The following is a 23,214-nucleotide window of genomic DNA, read 5'->3' as shown; positions in this document are numbered from 1 at the left end:
TTGACACTGTTCTAGTATTTAAAAAAAAACTCTAGAAATCCAATTACAAAGAGGAAAAAGCTTCCTTCAACATCCTATTCACTGCTAAGGTGGGATTTAAGCTTCGTAATCTTTTGCAGTCCACAGATAGCCTCGAACTGAACTGGGCACTCAGGGCAGTGCAGCAGCACTTCTGCACCCTGAACTAGATGTCACACACAAGTGTGCTGCAGAAGTTCTCAAGTCCTGCAGGGTTTTGTCCTCTGCTCTGTAAGTCAATTCCTCTTGTGGATGTGCTGGGAGCAGCATTTTGTGTTTTCAACAGCTCCTTCCCAGAAAAGTTATGCTGCAGATAACCCAACAGTGCTGGACACACAACACTTCTGCTGCCACTAGGAGCACAAGCTGCAAACTGCACAAGAGACTGGAATCATTTAGACTGGAATAGTTCAGTCTTCCCAGGTTAGTCTGGTGAAAAAAAGCAGGACACTTGCTAATGGGAGACAGGGGCAGGGATTAGCTGGGGGGAGCAGTAAGTGTTCTACATTTAACATGTAGGGTAAGGATCTAGAACTCCCAGGCTTTGGAAAGAAAGATTATTAACTGTAGCCCTTTGCAGCACGGGGAGCAGTGCCTGGGGACACCTCAGCTGAGGTGACAATCCCTGCTCAGCCCAGACACCTGCTGTCCCTACAGAGGGCTCTCTGCCTCCAGCAGCTTCCCCGCCTGCTGAGCTGATGTCAAAGCTGCTTTTCAAAGTTGTAAATGAACAAAAGGGGATGAGGGGGAGAAGTTTTTACCTTCCTGACAGGCACAGCAAGCTCAGAGCTCCTGCTCTCCCCAAGAGAGCTCTGCATAGACAAAGGAAGATCTTTGGCTGTATTCTATAGATATAGTTGAGGAAACACTATTCTATAGCGTTTAAAAAAAAAAAAAAGGAATACATTTGCATTTATAATTTTAATGTAATTTTAAAGAAAGGTCTCACGTAACATATTTCACAGTAATCACCCACATTTATGGAGATCAGTTATGTCCCCATCTATGGATAAAAGCTTAATTGTTTACAGGCACTATGAATCCATGGCAAAGAAAACTTCTGGGCGTTTTTCTGCGTGTTTCCACTTAGTTTAGAAGGTAAGGCAAAGAAAACTGGAGAGATGGGGACTTATTACCCTGAAACAATGATAAAACCTCTCCAAATCTTCAGGGACACAGGGTGACAAAACCACTTTCAGGAGAAGCAGCAGCAGGAGCTGTGACAGAAAAAACCCAAAAGTTTGTTTAAAAATAAAAGCCAGACACGGAGCTACATGAACACGTATTTACTGCAAGTAGCTCTATGGAAAGCCAAGTCAGATAAATATAAACACTATACAGAGCTTCAAGCCAGTCTCCCAAAACCGCAAACGCGATGTGTTTTAAAAGAAAACAACAGAACAATATTTACAATGGAAGACAAAGCCAGATCAATCAGCCCAACTTTAAAACAGATCTGTGGAGCAGAAATAGCAAATATAATGAACAGTTTCAACCATATATGTTTTAGTTTGTACAGACAATAACTGTCCAATATCAAATTAAATTTACAGGACAAACATTGTTCTATCATTGGTATTTTTGTACTATACAGCAGCATAAACGGGTAGCTGGAAGGTAGTATATATAGTGATATGTTTTACATCATCTGAAAATGTTCTTCCAGCACAATACTGAATAAATTAGTTGCTGTAAACTAAGAGATTCAAAAAGATTGCATATTTATTATGCCGTACCTATTAGTATTTGTACCACTAGACTTGAGGTTACCCATTTACTTATTTATTCAGCATTTATTAAATCAGTGCTGTATATTGTACAATGGCAGCCTCAGGGAATCTAATATGAAATAAGTATGTAACAAATTTCTTCAAAACAACCTTTTCTTTCACATTAAATGTTTAGAACTAATCTTCATCCAAATTTTGATTTCTTAGAAAAGATGTAAAGCTTTATAAAAAGCTGTCTAGGTATTGCATTATTCATTTATGAGACCAACCACCAGCTATATGGCAAGACAGTATCATGGTCTGTGAGAGTGGTCGTGGTTTTAATTCCTGTATGTTTAGCAGCAAGTAATTGTACCAACTGAAACCTCTCATCCAGAATCAAAACCAGGTCTGTGCTTTTAAACCCTGTAGCAACAGTATTTTCCTGTCACTGGACACTGTGTAAACTGATTGGTACCACGTTTCCTAAAAAAAAAAAACACAACCCAATCTCCTGGTATTTCAGTGCCATGAAATTACATTTCACTACTCAGAAACGGATCTGGGTACACATCACTGACCAGTCCAAGCTGACAGCGTCTCATTTCTTCCCCAAGCTGTACCAGCAAGCTCAGGGTGGTGTGGTGGAGGTGAGGCAGCCTGGCACAGCCCTTGTACAATATACACGTGGAGGATTCCCAGCTGTGTGGTGCAGTACAGCATCAGGATTTAGTTCTGTGTACCACTCTGAAACCCTTTAGCAATCGTCAGTGCCTTTTAGAATCCATTGCATGTACCAATGACTAGTGTCACGCTCTTTTAAGATCATAGCAGTGTTAAAAAGCTAAGCTCGTTTCAACCAAAAAAAAAAAAAATTCAGTACAAGAGTGAAGCACTTAAATTGTAGAAAAATCAGGGCTTATTTTAAAAATGTCAAATAGGCATCGTTCACATTTCTGTCAGTGGGATAAAGACAACTGATAAGCCAACATTTTACTTTTTTTCCCCATTATGCCAGAAAGAAAGAACAAAAATAATAGTCCCAAATTAAAAGTGGGACTTTTGTTGAAAGTAAGATCAATTAGGGTGGTTTCCCTTTAAAAAACTACAGCTGACAAGTCTAATGCAGAAGTCACAAACATTGGATACGACTCCGCAGTTCTCCATTCGAATCCATGAACAAAAACCTCATTTTACACAATTTATATTTATAAACAAGAACAAAAAACAATCTACATGACAACCAACCCATTAATCCTACTTTGTACATACCAAAAATTCTGAGGAAAAAAAAAAAAAAAATCCATTTAAGCTCTGACAGACACTTGATTTAAAAGCATCTAGCCTATGCTCAAGAAATACCTCTTGTACCATAAAAGCAAAACCTTAAAAAAAAGGAAGAAAAGGCAGAAGAGGTCTCTTTTCCTCAGACCCATCCAGTCCCGTGGGTTCATCCCTCAAGGTCATGTGCACCTCTCCCTCCCTCCTTCTGCCCAGTCACCTGGAAAAATCCTGAACTGCCAAAGTATTTCTAAGCAATGCATGTTTGAAGCTAACCACTTGTTAATGTACCAGAGAAGTAAAACCCATGTTAAACAGACAATCAGAAACCAGCTTTGACTTCTCAGAATATAAACTTTTTTTAAAAAATTAACAAGAGAGGCAGGAAGAAGAAAGGGACATACAGGGATCTCCTATTAGCATTCACACTGCCTCCCAAGAAGATATGACATGAAAGACCAAATTCCATCACCAAAGCACAGCTATGAAAAAAGGTCAATTCAAATTAATTCAATTGTAGAGAGCCGATGTCTATGAAAAAAAAAAAGAATTAAAAGAAGTGTGTCTATGTCCGTGCTGGTGGAAATGAAAGTAGCTGGCTGGAGCTGAGCTTTGCTTCCAAAAGCACCACACAGTTTCTGGAGTTACCAGCAGAAAAGTCTTCTCTTCCAACAATGGTTTCCATGGCAATGCAATCAGTCTAGAAAGGAGCGGGGGAAAAAAAAGTCAGTGACATTTCAGATGCAAGTTATATCAGAAAAAAAAATCTTTTCTAGGGAGGAGAACACAGGGAGCTTATCCAGCAGGAATGGGAGCTGCTGAGTGCAGGTCCCTCACAGAGGGAGGGGACACTCCCAGATGCCAACCCTTCAGAGATGCTGAGGGAAGGAAGAACAATGGAGTGTGACACAGCGACAGGGACTGGGGAGCTGCCACCCCATCCACCAGTGCAGGAACCCCAGCAGTGCCACTCATCGCCACGTGTGCCACCACTCCCAATCACAGCAGCTGCAACACCAACACTCCCTGCACCTCCAGCTCCAGGCAAAACGTGACAGCTGCCTGCCCTGTCCTCAGCTTTTCAGGAAAAAGCTTTCTTTAGTTATAATTAGAAACACCTCGGAGTACACTCGTCCCTTTTTGAAGGAATTCTCGCTGAAAGGCAACACCCAAGTCCAAAAGCACGCAGCTACAGCCAGCTCCCTTCTTCAGGGGCTTCAAACTCACGGGAAAAGGCACGAGTGCAAGCACTGGCTGAAATCAGGAGCAAAAGCAAAACAGTGTTGTATTGCAGGAAGGGAGAGCTGGGTGACAAGGCAGAAATGAACACGGGAGGGAGTCTGCCCTCACAGCACAGCATCAACCACCACGTGCCAAGGTGACGGCAACTCAGGGGGTTCCTGACATGGAAGAAAAAGTGATGAAGGGCACGCGAACGCTTTCTGCAGCTGCATGAACACAAACGAGGAACAAATAAAAAGCCACTTTGCAGCTGTCTACAAAACCCCGGCCGCTCCCAGCTGAGCCGACGTGAACACGAATGTTCAGTCTGGACTGCCAGTGCCAGTGTCTCCCAGCTGAGGCAGACTGTCCTCTTACACTGTTCTTGGTGAGGGCACTGTCCTCTGCCTGTCCTGTGTCTTTGCTCACCTTCCCCCCAAGGTCTGAGGTACCTGCAGGATGTTTCTTGCACTACAGCCAAGAAGGAAGCAGCTGGTTGCTCTCACTGAGAAACAACGAGTGCAAGAGGCTTTAGTCTTCAGAAAACAGCAGATACAGCAATGGCAGCTCCTTCTCCCCTCAAAGCCAGGCCGTGCCAGCTCTCTCCCTGCTCCTGGAGCTGCCTGAGCTGCAGTATGGGAACACTGCACTGCACAGCAATGGCAGCACAGAGGAAGGGGCTCAGGCCTGCACCCTGCCCCTGCTCTTCTGCTGGGTCACAAGGACACCACTTCCACCTCACTGCTGAAGATCTCCTGCTTCTCCCTTGCCTCTGCTCCAGGGCTACGCTAAAGAAAAGGTGACCGTGCAAAGAACAAGCATTATGTGTAACAATGCAGACCTGGATGTTTACTTACAAACCAATCGTGAGGGACACACGCACAAACTCCACCCTGTGCTAAAGATTTCTGCCCAGCTAAAAGTACTGGCCCTCCAAAAGAAGAAAAGAAAAAAGACCCAAGCTCAGCTGAGCAGCCCTGCCCCATCCCAGCACCCAGCAAAGGCTGCTCGTGGCTCCAGAGACGGGGGGCAGAGGCAATGGCAGGGCTGGCAGCACCTGGGGGTTAGAGAGGTCCCTTCTGCTGCAGGAGAAACTCCCAATTAACCCTACACAGCCCTCACCAAGGTCCAGCTTGCTGCGTTGCATTTTTCAGGGATTTCAGTGATTTCAAAAATACAGGAACTTAGTTTTCCTCAGTTGAAGGAAGAATTGGCCACAATACGCCCACAACTTGAGAATCTCTCTGTGTTATTTCACAGACATCGTAAAATTGCTACAAAAAGCTATTGCTTGGTACACCCAGAGCGTGATGTGGTCAGCAATGGCTTTGTTTTCACGAAAGCCAACTGAAGCTATTATTTCTGAAATAATTTTCCTCTTAAGAAAAATATTGTTTTGTTCTAGGACCAAGGGCTGAAAATATGCACCACAGCTTGCAATGAATCACACCTCAGTGATGCATGCAAGTCAAACATTAAAACAGTTAAAGCTTCTATATTAAACTTATACTCAATAAAAATTAACTTTACCAGCATCCCCCCACCCTTTCCTTGCTGTGGACCTGTTAGCTCACATAAAAGGAACTTCAAAAACTGTCTCTGCTTTTGTCAGGACATTTTTCCTCCACGCCTCACACACGAGGCACACCTGAAAGCTGTTCGACAAGTTATTCTAATCTCTCCGAGCACTTCCCCTAAACATCTTGAAGAGCAAAGGCCCAGCTGCTTGAACCAGACAATCCCATATGGCAGAACTCAGCATTTACACCTAAAATGTCTTGAAAACTTTCATAAAGTAATGCCAAATTACATTTAAGATATTTAAAGGGAAAGGGCAAGGGCTTAAGAGCAAAAAAAATACCCAAGCCTGCTTTCAGTCCTTTAATTCTCTGAACAGCCTGATGCACTCAGGCAGCAGCACGGCAACCAATTCTAAAGCAAGAGCATCAGGTAACTCTGGGCAGAAGCCCAAACAGCACAGATTAATTTATCAGAAACCAGGAGAAAGCCTGGGAGCTCCCAAAACTGCACATCCTGAACAAGAGCTCATTAATTTCCTGCCCCCATTATTATAAACTCCACTTCAACGTGTTTCTCCTTCATTTTTAAGGTAAAACAGAATTGTGTGAGCTGTAAATAAACATAATCGAGTTTCACATAAACATTACCTCCAAGCTGATGTCAGTCTCATAAAGCCTTGATTCCTTCCTACGTGGAGCTGTTGGTTGTCACCACTTCTCTAATCCCCTTGCTAAAGCTGCAAAGTGCAATACTGCAGTTGGAGCAGCACAGCTGGCTGCTGCCCTGACACATCAGCACTTTTTTGGTCTAGAAGCATCAAGCATATCCAGAGATAGATAGATAGATGGATGCATGGATACATGGACACGTGTATCAGTCTCAGACAGAAAAGGCTGAGAGCAACTTGTGAAACTTGACCACATAAAAGAAAAATATTTCATCTGCAATGGAAGAGGAGACCGAAGTCTTGCGAGATCCCTCCCACAAAGCGCTGCAGTCACCAGCGCTGACCTCAGGAGTCCCCCGGTGCCAGAGGCAGCACAGAAATGCCACGGCACCACCAGTGGGGTCTGCAGCCAGCCCGAGGCAGCTGTGCAGCCACAGGCAGGAGCCCCAGCACCATCCCTGGAGCACAGAGCTGCCAGAGCTTCCCCTGGAGCTGTGCTGGACCCTCACTGAGTCTCACAGGGGCCTCGGGAGGTTCAGCACGAGGCTCCTACACAAGAGGAGTTGTTCATCAGAAGAGGGGTAAGATGGGTTAATGTGAGAGCAAGGCCAGTGTGTGTTGTGCTGCTCAATTCCCACCTCCGTGGCACTACCAGAGGGATCCTTTTGAAGGGATGTGGCCTTATTTTGAGAGGTTGCAAAAGGACTTGCACATTAAACTCCTTGATGGTTCTTCTCTCCCACACCTGAACTGCTTCTGTTTTTTCATCAACCAGTTGGTGAAGGAAACCTAATGAGGCCATGCAGTGCTGGAAGAAAACAGCAGTGCTTCTGTGAAGCTGAATAATCTTACTTCAGCCTCGTAATGTAACATTCCCTAGACATCAATCTCCTGTGTTAACAGTACAGATGTGAGAATTGCTGATCAACAAGAAAACCCAGATTAACACTTCACACCAGATCCCATGGGAACAGATTTAACTCAGCACTGACTGAACAGCAAAGGAGGCTGTCAGAAAAAGGGATGAAAAGCTCTTCTATAAAGTAAACAAATTCTGAGATGTGAACTAGCAGAGACAAGAGGTACAATTCTCACAGAGTAACCCAGCATTCCCCTGAAGTTCTCAGAAAAAATGCCACCAAATAAAACGTGGTGGCCAGACCAGATGGAACTTTTGCTTGCAGTGTAAACACACAGCTGTTCCTGGACAGTCACAAGCTCTTCCAAGAAAATCTGCTCAGTCAAAAAAAAAAAAAAAAATCTGATAACTGATCATGACAACAAACAAGCAGCAAAAAAGCTCTGCAGAAAACCTTTCGAGGCAGCCCAGAAATACTCTACTCTAAGTAGTTTCCATTGCATTGCACACTACACTGGGCTTTTCTATCCAAACTTCAGCTCTATTAACAGATTTGGCACAAAAGCTTCAGCCTTTATTCAAAATTGAACTCTGCTGCCCCAGACTACTGACAACAACACAAATTCAACTTCAGTGTTTAATATGAAAACAAGTCTAGAAAGCATCCAAACATTTTCAAAGTTCATCTTGTGAAATATATAAGCAAAGTTTGGAAAACTGAAGCAACGTTCTCTTCATTTCAATCCATCAGTTTAAGGTGGGATCAGATTATAAAAGTACATGCAGTTGTCTGAATTTTGCTGAGGAACAATCAGAGGAAAAAGACCACAAGGCAGAAGAGAAACTAAGGAGCAAATATTTAAAATAGGATGACAGCACACCACTGTTCAAAAATGTTTTATTTCAAATGAAGGAACACACTGAGAAAGCACTCTGCAAGTTTTCAATGCACAAATCACCAAGTTTTATAAAAATCAGGGGCAGGGAGATTGTTTTTGTAATTCATTAGATGCAAACCCAGTGTGTTCCACTTGAAAATGTGCATGGGATGAGATTACACTTCACTTCCTGCATCTGAATTATCAAGGCCATATGAGTCAGGACACTTTGAAACATACTGAGATGTTCTGAGAGCACAGCAGAAATACCCAAATTCTCTCAAAGAAATCCATCCTAAATATTACCTGTTTTTACAGGAAAGCAGGAAAGGCTTTTACTGACATAATTCTGCAATTGATTCCTAAAAGGATAAAAACTTCGCTTACAGAAGATATTAATTTAAGATAAATAAATTATTAAAATCTCCATGTCAAAGCCTTAGACAGCTTAATGCTTTCTGGAGAACACTGCTGAAGTTCTCAATTTCCTGAACTTCAGGTTTAGGGGGAAATCAGAATTAATCTGATTTACGCAGATCAAAAGCAGCAGAGCAGCCCTAGACTTTTTGTGGCCACACAATATTCCTGTTGTTCAGGAAAGCACTAAACCCAGCACAACCTCAGGACACAATGTAACATCCAAGAGCATTTTGTTCAGCAGGCAGGCCTGGGAGGGGTCATTAACCCAAATGCATTCTTCACAAATTAGTGACAATTCATCTTTTGCTCCAAATCTTACCAAATACTATCCCATGCCATTGTCCTGTTTCTTGGAATTCTTATTTTAATGGCATAGCTTTGGAGCTTGCTGGAGGCCAGCAGCGTTACTTGAGAAAAGCCAAATTTCTTCCTCATTTGCACCTGGCAGACACCAAGTCTACAAACACAAACCAAAGCTGCCACACTTGCTGCATCCCTCACATCTGCCTGGGTGACCCAAACAAGGTCCTGACAGAGACATCCTGATTTGGCAAGGCACAGGTTCTCCTTGGACTTTCTTCAGCCAACACAGACTAATGATGCTCAAAATCAGCTAATTAATATATGTTGAACCTATAATTTTACTGACTTTCCACAAGCAAAAAAAAAAAGAGCAAAATTTGGTTCAAAAAAACCCTGTTGCACGACCCACTTTTCACTATTTAAACACAGCAAGTGGTAACAGTATCCCAGTGAAGTAGACTCCTCTTGAAGCTGTATTTCTAAAATTTAGAAGGCAAAGTTACTCCTACAAATAAACTTCACACGCAGTTGTTCATTCAAAACCTGGTTTTGCTATTATTAGTGCTCAGCAATTTAATGAGCTTAAAAACCTCTCCCATGCCTTCAGATAATTTCTACTCACTTTGCAGAACTGCCTTATCTCTTGCAACAGTGGCTTTTTTTCCTGTTTGAACAAACAGCGGGGTTGTTTCTAGGAAGGCCTTACGCACACTCCCTAATGTCATCTCTTTTGCTGATATTATTCCTAGAATTAGTAAACTTGCCTGCAGTTTTGGCAGAGGGCTAATACCAGCTCAAATTGAACTAGATAGTTTGACAAGAAGTTGTTGGGGTTTATTTTTGTTTGTTTATTTGGAGGTGTTAAACTAAATTTCTATTACAACATAACACAACACTAAAAATTAACTCTTCTCCACCTTAAGATACAGAGTTCAAAATTCCAGATTTTCATGCTGTAGAAGAATGAAAAAAAGGTTCTGCTTTTGAAAAAGCATTCTCACAGCGAGCGTGTGAGTTACTGCACCTGACTTGAACCACATAAAATATGGGTAAATTTTAGCCAAAAAAAACAAAGTTGTTTGTGTGGCTTCTGAGAATACCACCTGCTGCAATTCCCTCTGCTCCCATTACAAAGGTCAGGAGCCCTCAGTGCCAACAGGGAGGAATATTTCCTGTCTGTGCTCTTGCTGCAAAGTGGGCATTAGGTGTTTGTTTGCAAACACCCAGCAAAGAGAACAGCCACAGCAAACACCTCTGCATGCACAGCCCTGCTTCCCACATCCAGAAAGGAGCTGGAATACTTGGGAAGCCTCAGCAGTGCAGAAAAACCCCTGCGAGGTGTGACACAGCTTCCCAGTGAGGAACAGACTGGTCACAAGAACCCCTCAGCCTGAAGAGAAGAATTGGGATGTAACAGGAAATTTTAGAAGGCCGGGTTATACCACAGTGCACACGTGTGGTACAACGCACTGGACAGCTGTGTGGCAGGGGAGGGCACAGCATCTACACCATCCTAAGTGGCCTGGAGAAAACAGATAAGATTTGTTATCTACACAAACCAGGGGCTGCCAAACAAAGCTGGGACAGAGCAGGGTCCAGAATGGGCTGGGGTCTGCATGCAGCACGCCCTGATGGATTGCAGGCTGCTGCGGATACAAGGAGTTTACACAGGATCAAAGAGCGACTGCAAAAGTACTTGGATTAAAGAGAAAGAATTATAAAACAGACAAACCACATCAGGCTCAAGAAATCCCCCAAGCTGGAACCAAAAAAAAAAAAAAAAAAAAGAAAATCAGCGGCCTGGGCGTACGTTTGTGGGAGGTGTTACACACTCCTGCCCTGCTCCTCCTCTGCTGGCCAGTGTCTGCTTGCAGGCACAGGTCTGGGGCTCGAGTGAGCCAAACTATGCTTAGGAACACAGCCAAGAGAAAAGGCAGTGTCACTCATGGCTAATGGGAAACAGCTCCCCACCCTTCCCAAAACTTCATTTCTACACAAAATTTCACCTATTGGAATTCATCCCTTCCCTCTTCTCAACCACTTTAGACACCGTCACCTGCAAGCATTCAGCAATACCTTCTTCTTTCACTTCTAGTGCCATAAATGACTGTCAAAGGCAGAAAGTTACTACACAGACACATACCCATAGTTACACACCTGTGCAGGCTCATGTGTGCCTGCAGAGAAAAAGAAATGTATCTCTGTTATCACACACAGCAGTGGCACGCATCAATTTTTCACATTTCCTAATTATTACATTATTGACTCTCCATTAATATTAGGAACCCCCAAACCCTGGCTCACAGAGGGGAGGAAAAGAAAGGTTCAGATTGGACTTGCATGTGTGAAGCAACATCTTCTCAAACCTCAGGACATGCCCAAGAGCCAAGGATTGCACCTTCAGCTCCCAGGAGCAGTTTGGGAGCTGACAAGGACAGAGTTAAACTGACTGTAAACACAGACAACGTTTAATCAGCAGTGTCCAACTCTTGTTTAGTGTCTACCTTGTGGAACATGGCAACATTAATATTTCGATCATCACACCCTCATCAGTGAATCAAGCCTCGATGCTGCCACCACTTCCAGATTTACCCAAAACCACTGCAGTGTCTGTTCAACCTGATCCACAGACACAGAAATAAAATAACTTTCTCCTGTGAAAGTGACTGTGCTGCTCTCCAGCCTCCACAGCCCTGCAGCAGCAATGAGCAGGTCCCACGCAGACCTCCCCACCCAGAGATGGGCTCCAAAAGCTCCGGTGCATTGGTTACAAACCCTACAGGTGACTATCGTCCACTTTGCCTCCTCTCCAATGCTAGAAGACTGCCTGAAACTCAGAGATGCCACCTAAAAAAAACCCAAGAATGAACCAGTAGTGCAGTTCCACCAGCTTGGCTGCTTCTGGAGCAAGGTCTCACCAAGAACAAAGGCCCAGACCACAGGACATGAACTGCCAAGGGATGCTGCACAGGGTGATCCTGTATTTTGGTATGCATTCCTGCACACCTGCTCACACCAAATCTACATGTCTGCAGGAAAATTAACTTACAGAAAGGAAAAAGAAATAAAAACAGGGGGAAAAAAAATCACATTCCACATCTAAATAGGAGAAGGAAACATTTTTTGGGACATGCTCCTAACTCAGAGATACATGTTGGCCCACATTCCTCTCACCAAGATTAATATCCTGGCCAGTGTTCTGACATTTACCTCATCCTTTTCAAGTCATTTACACCATTACACCGCTGTATTTATAGCTCACTACCTTCCCTAGCTCCCTGCCATGTGCATACCCTTGCCAGTGCCTCCACCAGCTTCCTCTCAGCCACCCTACAGTCACTCTCAGCAGCCCTTTATCTCCTGCAGGCTCTTATCTGCCCATGGCAGCAGCCTTGATCTCTATCTCACTCTCCACCCCAGCACATTAGGTTTCATCCATCCCTTTAGTTTCATCTTCAAATTGTAAGCTCCTTAGGAGAGGGACCAACACATTTACATTTGAGGCACCACATGGGGGCCTCCATCCTGTCTACCTGTTCAGGTTCCACAACAAGTAGAGATCCCATCTGGAGAGATCCTGTCTGGAGCTACACGCTTTCATTACCAGACTGCTGTAATAATGTCTGAATGACCTCACGATCCAATCTCTTCATTTTTTCATCTCATTTCTAACTGATTTCCTGTTCACCACAATCTGCAATTTAAAAACATCTTGTTCTAAAAATAACTTAAATACAAATACCACCCACCCCCTAAAAAAAATAACACAGTGAAATATAGACAAAAAATATACACACACACAGGTGCAGTCTCAATGGTTTGCATCCAACCATAGATGTAAATCAACAGAAAAATAATGTCTGGAAATAAGCAACCTCTGGCCCCTAACGTACAGCTCATGACTTGAAGAGGGCAGAAAATTCTTGCTAAGTCTACTAACACTGTCGTTCCTGGGGTTATGCTACACCTGGAGCAAAATCTCCACAAATCCAAACACTTATGTATGTTCAAGATGATTTAGATAAGATACTCAGCAACACCTCTGAAACGCCTTTGATGAGTCAGGCTCATTTGCCTTTGTCTTCCCACTGCCCTCAAGTATGTCAGAAATCCCTTCCTGATCACAGCTCTGCCTCTCAAGTAAATCATAACCCATCCCTAAGCTTCGGTGACCTTCACAGAGTTGCAGGGCTTGATTAAAACTGGAACACACGTCTCCATTTTTCCCTTGTCACTGCCTAAACCTGCAAGACAACAGTGCAGTGTGATCACAGGATTGTTTGTGAATGTGTAGAACCTAAATCAAAAGAAGTTAAACAACAAATTTTCAGGGTGGACCATCGAACAGTTCTCGAGCCAAGTCGTTACACAACATTTAAGGATGCCTGGTAAGATAATGGGCCATTTTTAGGAGAAAACAGCAGTCATAGTATATCCCCAGGCTCCAGAAAGCTCCACTCTCTCACACCTGCCTTCCAGTTTTATCACTCCATTTTCCTTTGAGTTGAAGAATGCCACATTTGATCACAACAGTACCTGAAATAGAACTCTGCAGTTTGTCTCCTTCTTCAGCTCAGAAAAACAAACTTGTTAGCGCAATCAACAGCGTTCAGCCTGGTTTTGGGAGCACCACAGATCCACAAACAGAGCACACACACACCAAGGTACAACACAGTACTATAAGCTCTCTTTAGCACCACCCAAAACCTCAAGGTATAAATCCTCCCCCGAGCAATCAAAATGACGAAAATGTCTTAAAGATCCTTTCATTAAAAAAAGACCATATGGAGAGAAAAGCAAACCCAAACTCTACCCACTGCTAACACACCACTGGACATACAAAAACCCCAAAGAAATACCCAGAGACAAACCAGCCCAGTAATCACACGCTGGAATACAGCCTCTGGAAAGAGCAAAGGAGCGCTGCCCACCCTCTGCAACTCCAACCTGCTGCCCCAGCAACTGGGGAACAAGGGGACCTCAGACATCAAGGGACGAGGGGAAAATGTGGAGTTGTTGAAGGAAGAGCTAAAGGGTGATAATGCATTTAAGATTTCAACAGAAGACTTTAAAATAAAAAAACAAAACAAACCCAAAAACAACCAGAAAAAGCACTCTGAGCCCATGCTGAATTACTCCCAGACCTCCCTGCATCCTGCAGCCAATGCTTTCACCTACTAGACAGCTACAAGCAAAAGGTTTCAGACTTTCGAAGAGACAAATGTCACCGTCAGCTGCAATTATGGATTTAAAGCCTGCAAAGCTGATTTCCAGAAGTATTCCAACACTGACTCCAAGTAAGCATTCTCTTTCAATGGCAGGGAAGCATTCTCGTCTCAGACTTTCTCACCAAAGTACAAGTAAAACTGATTCTTGCTCAAATATGTCATAATTAACTCACTCCTATGCCACACGGCAAAAATCTGTTCTGCCTTCAGCAGCTCACATACTGCTCAAGAAGAAATTACCCTGGGTACTTTTAAGCATAGCTGTAAGTTACCCAATGTTATTAAAGTGGCATCTGTTACAGCAAGATTAAAATGGTTTTTGAGCTGTTTGGGTTTTTAAAAGAATTATTATCCCAGCACTACTTTAAAGATGTAGGATACACAGCAGCATTTGGATGTGCTGCAGTAGAGTTCTTCAAATTATTTTTAAATGGGCCCCTGCCTTAAGTATTCTGCCAATACAGAAGAGCCTCAGTTTGAAACAAACTCTAAAACCACTACTTAGAAACCCAAAAGGAGTGGTTATTTGCTTCATATCCCATAAACTGTAATTTACTATATTAGTAATAGCTAAAACTTTCAGCTTCTGAATTTCTCAAAGTGTATATTATTGCTTAGATTCTTCAAGATGTTGCATTTGAAATACGCAAGTTACCAGCAAGGATCTGGACAACTTGGAACACAAGTTTTGCTTTACAGCAGTTGTTGTTTTCCTTCTTCTCAGCCTCCCAAAGCGTACACAGCATTCTCACCCAGTCTAGCACAGGAGAGATTAAAGAGGTGAGGAACAATTATATTATAATCCTGCACTTCAGAGAACATCTTAAATAATATCCTAGAACAGTGTTAGAGTATCGGGTAAGTATCACAGAGTAGCAGATAAGACTGAAGAGTGGGTGTAAAATAGCTGAGTTGCCATTAAGCTCAACATTGCATTTACTCTAAACAGTTGTTTTTCGAGTCCAGGGTATCTTTGCAGGTACAATATTTCTAATTAAGACAGAAGAAACTTGTATTATACAGGACTCATTATGCATTTTATTACTGCCCATTCTCATTATCCTGCTTAGTTTCTACGAGGTCCAATAACAAGGTATACATTAGCTAAGCCCTGTTTGAAGTAGCTTTAGTGTTCTGTACTCCTAGCACAAAATGTCATGACTCAGATTCATGTAATCAAAACTGCAAACCACTTGCTTCAATATTGTGTAACAATTTCATGATGAAATTGTTTTGCTAATGACCTCCTTAAACTGCAAGCATTGAAAAATCAGGATCTTATATTCTTTTGTTCATTATCAACACAAAACCTGAGCTCAGCTTTGCCTAAACCCCACAAAAAAAGTTTAATAACAAGTCAGGCCTAGTTACCATTCCGAGTTTGTGCTCTCCCCCTCCTCCATACATATCATGAATGGAGAAGGGAAAAAAAAAAAAAGTTTGATTCACATCAGTGAACCTGAACCAGAAGTAGTTTGGGAATTACAATGAGGGAGCAGCGATGCATTGGAAATCACTCCACCACCCTCGGCAGTTTGGAGAACACAGCTGAGTCACAGAACAAAATATGCCACTTAAACAAACAAAAACAAAACGAGAAAGCAAACAGTCCAAAGCCGGGAAGTGCTCTCCTTCCAGTAAAACCGTGGTTCAGGCAGAAGAGCTCTCTACCTGACAGAATTTAATACAGGTGGGATAGGTCCTTTCTAGGAAGTAAAGGGTAAATACATCTGCCAAATATTTTCCTTAAGAATGGATTTAACCACAGAGCACTTTTTCAGAGAGCGAGACTGAAAAAGTGAAACGCAGTAAAGACAGCACACAGTTCTGCTAAGTCTCCAAAAGTATTAAAAATATCAATTACCTAAAGGCACGCTACACCTCTTCAGCAGACAAGAGGTTTAAGAGTGAAGCTTCATTTTCACTACTTAATGTAATGTGAAAATGTTTTTCTGGATTACAGAACACTTTTTAAATATTAAAACAAAAGCTTTGTTACCACAGAAACCAATAAGCTGTTTAAGGAACACGGGCTTCTAAAACTGTGCTTGCTATAGCTCAGAGACATGATTTCATACGTGAGAGTAAACAGCAATCCTTACAACCAGGAATTTTAAGTAATTCCTGAGAAATAGATATACACCCTCAGTTTACAGCACTGTATTCAAGTCTGGCAAGCTGCTTTTAGCCTGGACTATTCCAAAATCTGTTCATCCCTTCATGAGCCCCTACAAGTGACCAGTGTCCACACCCCTCATCTACCCTCCTGCTACACACCAGAAATATTTTACACTGCCTTTATAGAAAACTGTTAGGCCTTGTACAATTTTGTGTTTCTTATTAGGACTAGAAAGATGCTTAATTTCCTGACAAAGCCCATTTTTTTTTGCAGAGAGCTGGTTCTGCCTCCTTTCAATGCATTTAATTTCCAAAAAACTTCCAATTCCCAACAATAGCCAGCAGCTGTTATGCCTCTCACTCTTCTGCAACTTGTAAGAGAAGGGAAAATCCCCCAGCAAAGAGCTGTAGATTCTTTGCTGCAGCAACAGTAAGCAAAATGCTTATCATAAATACAATTTCTGAACATAGTGTCTCTTGTAAAGTATTTTTCAATGTAATATTTACAATACAGCTGAAAGGAAAACATCTTTGCTCTTTTCTCATCTAAATTTTGTAAGAAGTTTTACTTCATAACACAGATTTTAGTCATATAAGGGGAGTAAAGTCAAGTTAAAAATTCTGCTGGTTTTGGAGGTGCTTAAAAAAAAACAACAACAGGAAAAAACAAACAAATCAGCTGCAGCAATCAGTGTGCCTCTGACTGCAGATTTAGCAGACAAATCTTTGAAGTGCTGAAAGACTAACTTTGGAAGAAAGCACTTCTTGGACTGGGAGCTTTCAACATCTTCTAAATTTGATTCCAACCAATAAAACAAAGCAGAGGAAAAAAAACCACTAAGGCAAACCACACATTTCTGAGCAGCCCCAAGCAGTGCTGCCAGACTGAAAGGCATGTGAGCTGAGTCAGGCTTATACCTTCCACTAGTAAAGGCTACACAATTTAAGCTCCTGCAATACCTTCTACCTTTAGAAATTCAGTTTTAAAGCAAAACTAGGGGAAAAAAAATCCTCCCAGTGTTTAAGTTTGTAGCTAAAAATATTAAAAATATAAAAGCAGCAGTCTGCCTTCTTACTGCTTTATCTGTGGACAGAGTAGACAAGTATCAACGTCCAAGCAGGATTAAATATTTCCTGTTAGTATCCAACAATTACTGACTATAGGTACATCTGCAAAGAGAGGAAAACACGGTTCCCCACAGAAATGGTTTTCTAGCAGGAGAGTGAATTCCTGTAAGGAGTTCAGTGGGTCACTGGCACCAAAGCCACGACTGCTGTCCCAGCACAGCGCTCACTCACACCGCTGCTCACGGACATGCACCGCACCACTAACTGCTGGCTTTGCTCCCACCATGGGAGCTTATCACACCAACAGGAGCGTCCCTCCTCGTTCCCATCCTCTTCCTCTCCACCTGCAACACCTTCATTTTTACGCACAAACTGCTCTACCTCACGGCTGGCTCAGAGCACTGACAACTCGAAAGGCAGCAGCCTCCCGTCCCAAGTTTCAGACCTGGGAGCCACTGCTCAGAGCCGTCCTCAACCGCAGGCATTCCTCACCTGCTACACCACAGGCAGCTCCCAGGGAAAGTCACACCCCAGCTGAGCCCTAGGTGCTCAATGGGAAGGCCACGGGCTGCCTGAGCCCCCTCCACACTGCTCAGCCAGGTCCTCAGGCTTCTCCAGAGGACACAAGGATGACATGGAGACCAGAGCTCCAAAGGAGCCACCAAACCTTCAAGGGAAAAATAACCCTGAGTTCTGTTTACATAAGATTCAGCTAAATCAATCCGGGCAGATTTGCACATTAAAAAACGCTGTAATACGTATTTCAACTACATTAAGAAGAAACAAATATATTTAAGCCTCAAATTTTGAAGTCTAACCGAAATCTAGCCATTTTGAGCTTTCAAATTGCAAAAATTCCAGTTCAGGAAAAGAAAATGAAGAGTCATCTAGTTCTAAGAAGGGAAAAACAGAAATACAGAAGTGAAGGCAAGAGCTACCATAACCTCAGGACAAGAATCTGCAACATGAAATACCATTAATGCTTATGCTAGTAAAATTAATAAATTAAAAAGGCAGATAATAATTTGGTAACAGCTCTGACTGCCTAGAAGAGGCACATAAATCCTTTAGGCCAAGGACCACCTCCCCCTTTCACTGCTGTTCAGCAGTTCAGATGCTGCACTACAACGAAACTGGTTGTACTAGAATAACACGGGAGATTATAAAAAGCATTTACCCCACTCTGAAGACAGCGCTAAGCAGACAACCTAATTCCTATGCTTAAGCAAGCATGAAAGGGAAGTGCTTTTAAAGTCACAAACCTTTTCTCGCAGCGTTACACTTCAGCCCATCTGATCTGCTGAAATCTATGCTTACGTAAGCTCCACTGTCCAAACCTGAAGTACCATTTTGGAGGTGGCAAGCTGGCGCTGTAGTACTCGCCTCACAGCTCAGAGGCTCATCTCGTAAATTCAGAGCAATGTAGTTTAAGCCATTCTGAAATCCAGTTGAGGTATCCCTGGACATTTTGCTTTCCTGACCATCAGAGATGTTTTCATCTGGTTTTAGCCAAACGTTGTCGAATGAGGCAGAGCTGTGTCTTTTGCTACTGTCAGTAAAGAAAGAGGACGAGGTCGTCACAGTCCCAGCAGAAGAGAAGGTTTCAGAACTGTGTCTCCTCCTGCCTTGAGGGTCAGCTCGAATCACTTTGGGTCCTACAGGAGGGTCAGAGCTAGGGACAGAGAAGCTACTGCTACCAGCGTATCGATCGACAATGCAGAGTCTATTAACGATGGAAGAAGGACTATCCATCTTCACGGCACTGTCAGGTTCCGTGGCAAACGGCCTTGGCGGTGTTGCTGCCATGTTGAACGTCATCTCCGTGTAGTCATCAGTCCTGTTACCTGCCGTGCTAACGCAAGCAGCACCAAATGAAAGCCTGGCATAGTCAGGGTTTGGTTGGTTTCTAGGAATACCGGAACTTGCATAAATTGAAATATCTGTCAGGGAGTTCGACAGTTCCTTCGCTGCTTTCGGTGACTGCACATCCAAGTCAACGCTCATGTAATCAGAGAGCGGTGACTGTCTGTGGTCACTGCTTGAGCCTAGAGATGACGGAGATCCTTCTGCAGATAAGGAATACGGTGTGTTACTCGCCTTTTCATTGAAATCAATATTTATGTATTCACCGGGACTCGCTGGCTCAGGTGGAACTGTACGATCGTACATTCTGGGGATGGTATTACTCCCTCTCGTACTTAGGGGCAGCCGTGTGGGCCTGGTAGCCCTGTTCTGCACAAGTCCTTCATTTGAACCTTTCAGCGCTGGCAATTTAGAGATGCCATTAGCCAGAGTCTCACTGCTGCCCCCCTTTACATTTTCTGGTGCATCGTACAAGAGTTTTCCAGGTGAAGACATTGGAACATATTCACTGTGGTCACCATTTTGTCCTGATAACGCCTTAAAGCTTCGGGGCAAAGAAAAATATGAACTAAAACCTTTGGAAACAGGAGCAGTGTGAATATAATTTGACTCACTGGGGTGCTTTGGAACTGAATTACCAGGTGACATATCCATATACTCGTTGTTTACTATCTTCTCATTACTCCCTTTAGAAGCAAATCCAGTTAAAGGACTCCGTACAGGTGAAGAACTGTCCTTTGGAAACATCATCATATAGCCTCGGGAGTCAACCTGAGACGGTGACCATGAATTGTTAATCTGTTTTGGAACAGACATGCTTTTAGGAGTCATTGGCAAATAATCACTGGTGCTGGAAAGAGAAGATGCAACTCCTGGCATCATTGGCATGTACCCATCATCCCTGGCTTTACTCCTGCTTTGGTTACACATGGAATCAAGGTTAGCGTCACTGTACTCCAGTTCATGGTTATCTTTCAATTTTGGTGTTTCAGAGTAAAGTAATCGTCCGTGGTTTCCTGCAGAGTCTTCATCCAACAAAGCTGTAGTTTGTGTGGTCTTCTGCTGCACTGCTACAGAAGCTGGCTTTGTTAGAGAGTAAGTTCTTTTCCTGAAACACTTTTCAGCCTCCATATAATCATCTCTTGAGCCATCGTCACCCTGCTGCTTATTCATGGACATGTATTCACTCAGACAGTTCTCCTCTCTGATAGGTGGAGTGTTTCCCAGGGAATCTGGTGTATTACTCCTCACTCTAAAGTACCTGAAATCTCCAGGGCTGGAGCCATACTCATCAGAAGAGATGAATCCCCCATCACTCGGGGAACCACAAACAGATGAGCTAGAAGGCCTGGTCAGCATGTCCGAAGCAGAACCATGGCCACTGCTGGAAGAAACACTGATGGGACTTGTGGTGGAGGGAAAATGAGAAACGGGCAGCGAAGCAGACCTGGTGTGGTAAGACGAGCTGAAAGCAGCTCTCACGTACCTTGTGCTCCCTTCTTGCCGGCCCAAATTCATCCTTGCAGTATTCAGGTGGATCAGACTCCCAGTCACTGACCTAAAAGGTCTGGTCATGGTTCCTTCTCCTTCACTGGATGTTCTGAAGCGATAGGAGTTATTGCTTTTGGTGGTAGGAGGAGTCCCTCCAGCAACGCTCTCAGTTCTAGATCTTCTCTGCAAGCCTGTCTGGCTGGGGGGCAGGTTGCCCAAGTTCCTCCTGGTGGTGATGAAGGAGATGGGATTGGTACCGCTGCCACCACCAGAAGACTGGCTCTTGCTTCGGGGCCTGAACTCTGCAAAGGCCTTTAGAGCTTTCATGGTATCCAGAAAAGTCTCGTGCATATTCTGGGCAACAACCGAATCATCCACTTGCATCCATAGCTCTCCGGGTCCGATAGAGGCAGATCTGCCCACTTCAATAAAGAAGAAGTTCTCCGAGTGTCCGCAGCGGCGAATGTTCATAAGCTGCAAGTGGACAGAGGGCACCTCCGAGTTCAGCTTGACAAGGTGGATGGCCTTGCTGGAGAGGCACAACCTGTACACTCCAGTGAGGTTTTTCGTTTGTCCCAAGCCTTTGGGCTTCACGTTGACCTGCCACACCTCCTTGAACACGGTGCCGGGCCTCAGGGCGGTCCCGTAGTGCTCATCATCCTCGTCCACCTGCTGATCGGCATGGTCCTCCTGCTCCAGGAAGCCCCTCTTGCTCTGATTCATGAGCTCGCTGATGGCCTGGTACCAGGCCTCCTGCTCGGCTTCGTTCTCAGCCAGCATGGCGAAGTACTCGTCCTTGGTGTACAGGGCGATGATGTGCTTGTGCTTAGCGTCGGCGCGGCGGCTGACGGTGAAGCACTGGTACAGGGGGATGACCCGCTTGGGCGGGGGGCAGCACAGCGCGGCCGCCCCGCCGGCCCCCGCCGCCCGCAGGCTGCTCTTGAACTTCTTCTCGCTGTCATAGTACTCCAGCCGGGCAGGGGCCAGGTGGCTCTCGGCCCGCAGGACGAAGTACCGCTTGTGCCCGTGCTTCTGCTTCCGCAGGTACCCGCACTTCCTCACGTCCTCGCCGGCGCCGCGGCCCGCCGGGGGCGGCTGCCCGCCGCGGCCCGCCGAGGGAACGGCCCTGCCCGGCGCGGCCTCGGGCGCCAGGCACAGCGAGGCGCTGGGCGAGCGCCGCAGCAGCAGCAGCAGGTGGTGAGGCTGAGGGGACGGGCAGCGCCCGCCCTCGCCCGCCGCCGGCTCCCCCTCGCCCGCCGCCGCGCCGAGCACGCCGGGCTCCTGCTGGGGCGCGGCTCCGCCTCCCGTGTGCCGGGCCCCCGGCTCCTCCTCGCCGCTGCCACCGCCGCCGCCGGGGCCATTCATCCCGCTCGCCATCTTAGGGGCCACGCAGGGTCCGGTGCCGCCGGGGACGAGCCACAGGGCGGGCAGCGGGAATCCGCGCTCACCGGAGAAGCGCCCCGCGCATGGGAAGCGGGCGGTGCCTCCCGCGGCCCCAGCCCGCTCCGCGCTCCCGCCGGTCGCTCCGGCCACTCGCGCTCACGGGCGGCGGCGGCGGCGGCACCGCGGCGAAAACATCACGTGACTCCGCGGGGGGCGGGGCCGCGGCGGGCGGGGCGCGCGGGGCGAGGGGGCAGCGGCGAGCCGACCGGGCCGCGCGCCAGAGTGGCAGCGGCGGAGCCAATAGGAAACGGCGGTCCTTGGCCAGAGAGCCAATCAGAGGGAGGAGCCGGGAGGAGGGGCGGGCTTCGCTGCGCCCTGTCCGGGGAGGCGGATGGGCAACGCGGCCGACCAATGGAAGGCGGCGGCCGCCCCGGGCTGGCCGCGATCCGGAGGGGCGCGTCCTGTGCTAGGGAAAGGGGCGAGGCTAACCGTGATTGGCAGGAGTGTTGAGCGGTCGGTCCGACAGCCAATCCGCGCCTCACACACACAGACGGGGGAGGCGAGGCCGGGGGAGCGGTGTAAAGCGGAGGCGAGAGTAAAGGGGAAGGCGGGCCCTTGAGAAGATGGGCAGGCTGTTCGGCTAACCCTCGCAAAACCCCGGCTGACGAGCACTACCGGCTGACGTTGCGTTCGCCCGGTTCCTCCGGGGCGGGGCCCGCCCCCGGCGCGCGGGGCTGGCGGCGGCTGCCATTGGCTGGCGGGGAGGGCGCGTGGGCGGGGGCGGAGCGCCAGCAGGGGCGCGGGCGGAGCGCGGGCCGCGGAGGAAGTAAACAACCCGCCAGCGCGCGGGCGGGCGTTGGGGCCGCGCGTGACCCCTCAGGGCGCCGTGTCCCGCCCCGCGGCTCTGCCCCACTCGTTCTCACGGACCTCGCGCGTGTTCTCAGCTTCCAGAGCCCCCTCATGGCCCCACAGCCCCTCAAAGCCCTCACAGATCCTTTCATAGCCTCCTCAGCACCCTCACAAGTCTCCACAGTACCCTCAGAACCCTCACAGCCCCCACAGTTCCTCTCATAGCCTCCACAGCTCTTCAAAGCCCTCACAGATTCTTTCGTAGCCTCCTCAGCACCCTCACAAGTCCACAGAAGCACCCTCAGAACCCTCACAGCCCCCAAGTCTCTCTCAGAGC

At 45.9% G+C, this 23,214-nt stretch overlaps 1 protein-coding gene across 1 annotated transcript; it reads right to left on the bottom strand.

Annotated features, from left to right (window-relative positions):
* Positions 1-1,289: 1,289 nt before the first annotated feature.
* Positions 1,290-22,155, bottom strand: IRS4 (insulin receptor substrate 4). Its single transcript, XM_040083835.2, has 2 exons — positions 18,554-22,155; positions 1,290-3,708 (listed from the first exon to the last, which is right to left on the bottom strand). Exons 1-2 carry the CDS (start codon positions 22,020-22,022, stop codon positions 3,704-3,706), a joined length of 3,474 nt encoding a protein of 1,157 aa, XP_039939769.1. The 5' UTR covers positions 22,023-22,155; the 3' UTR covers positions 1,290-3,703.
* Positions 22,156-23,214: the final 1,059 nt, after the last annotated feature.

Source organism: Hirundo rustica, chromosome 21 (genome assembly GCF_015227805.2).
Source record: "Hirundo rustica isolate bHirRus1 chromosome 21, bHirRus1.pri.v3, whole genome shotgun sequence".
NCBI classification, from domain to species: domain Eukaryota; kingdom Metazoa; phylum Chordata; class Aves; order Passeriformes; family Hirundinidae; genus Hirundo; species Hirundo rustica.
The sequence above is the reverse complement of the archived record's forward strand: the minus strand, read 5'-3'. Positions and strand labels throughout refer to the sequence as shown.

What these genes read in the sequence shown, in the direction of transcription:
- IRS4 (XM_040083835.2), bottom strand. Translation starts at nt 22,022, where the DNA reads ATGGCGAGCGGGATGAATGGCCCCGGCGGCGGCGGTGGCAGCGGCGAG.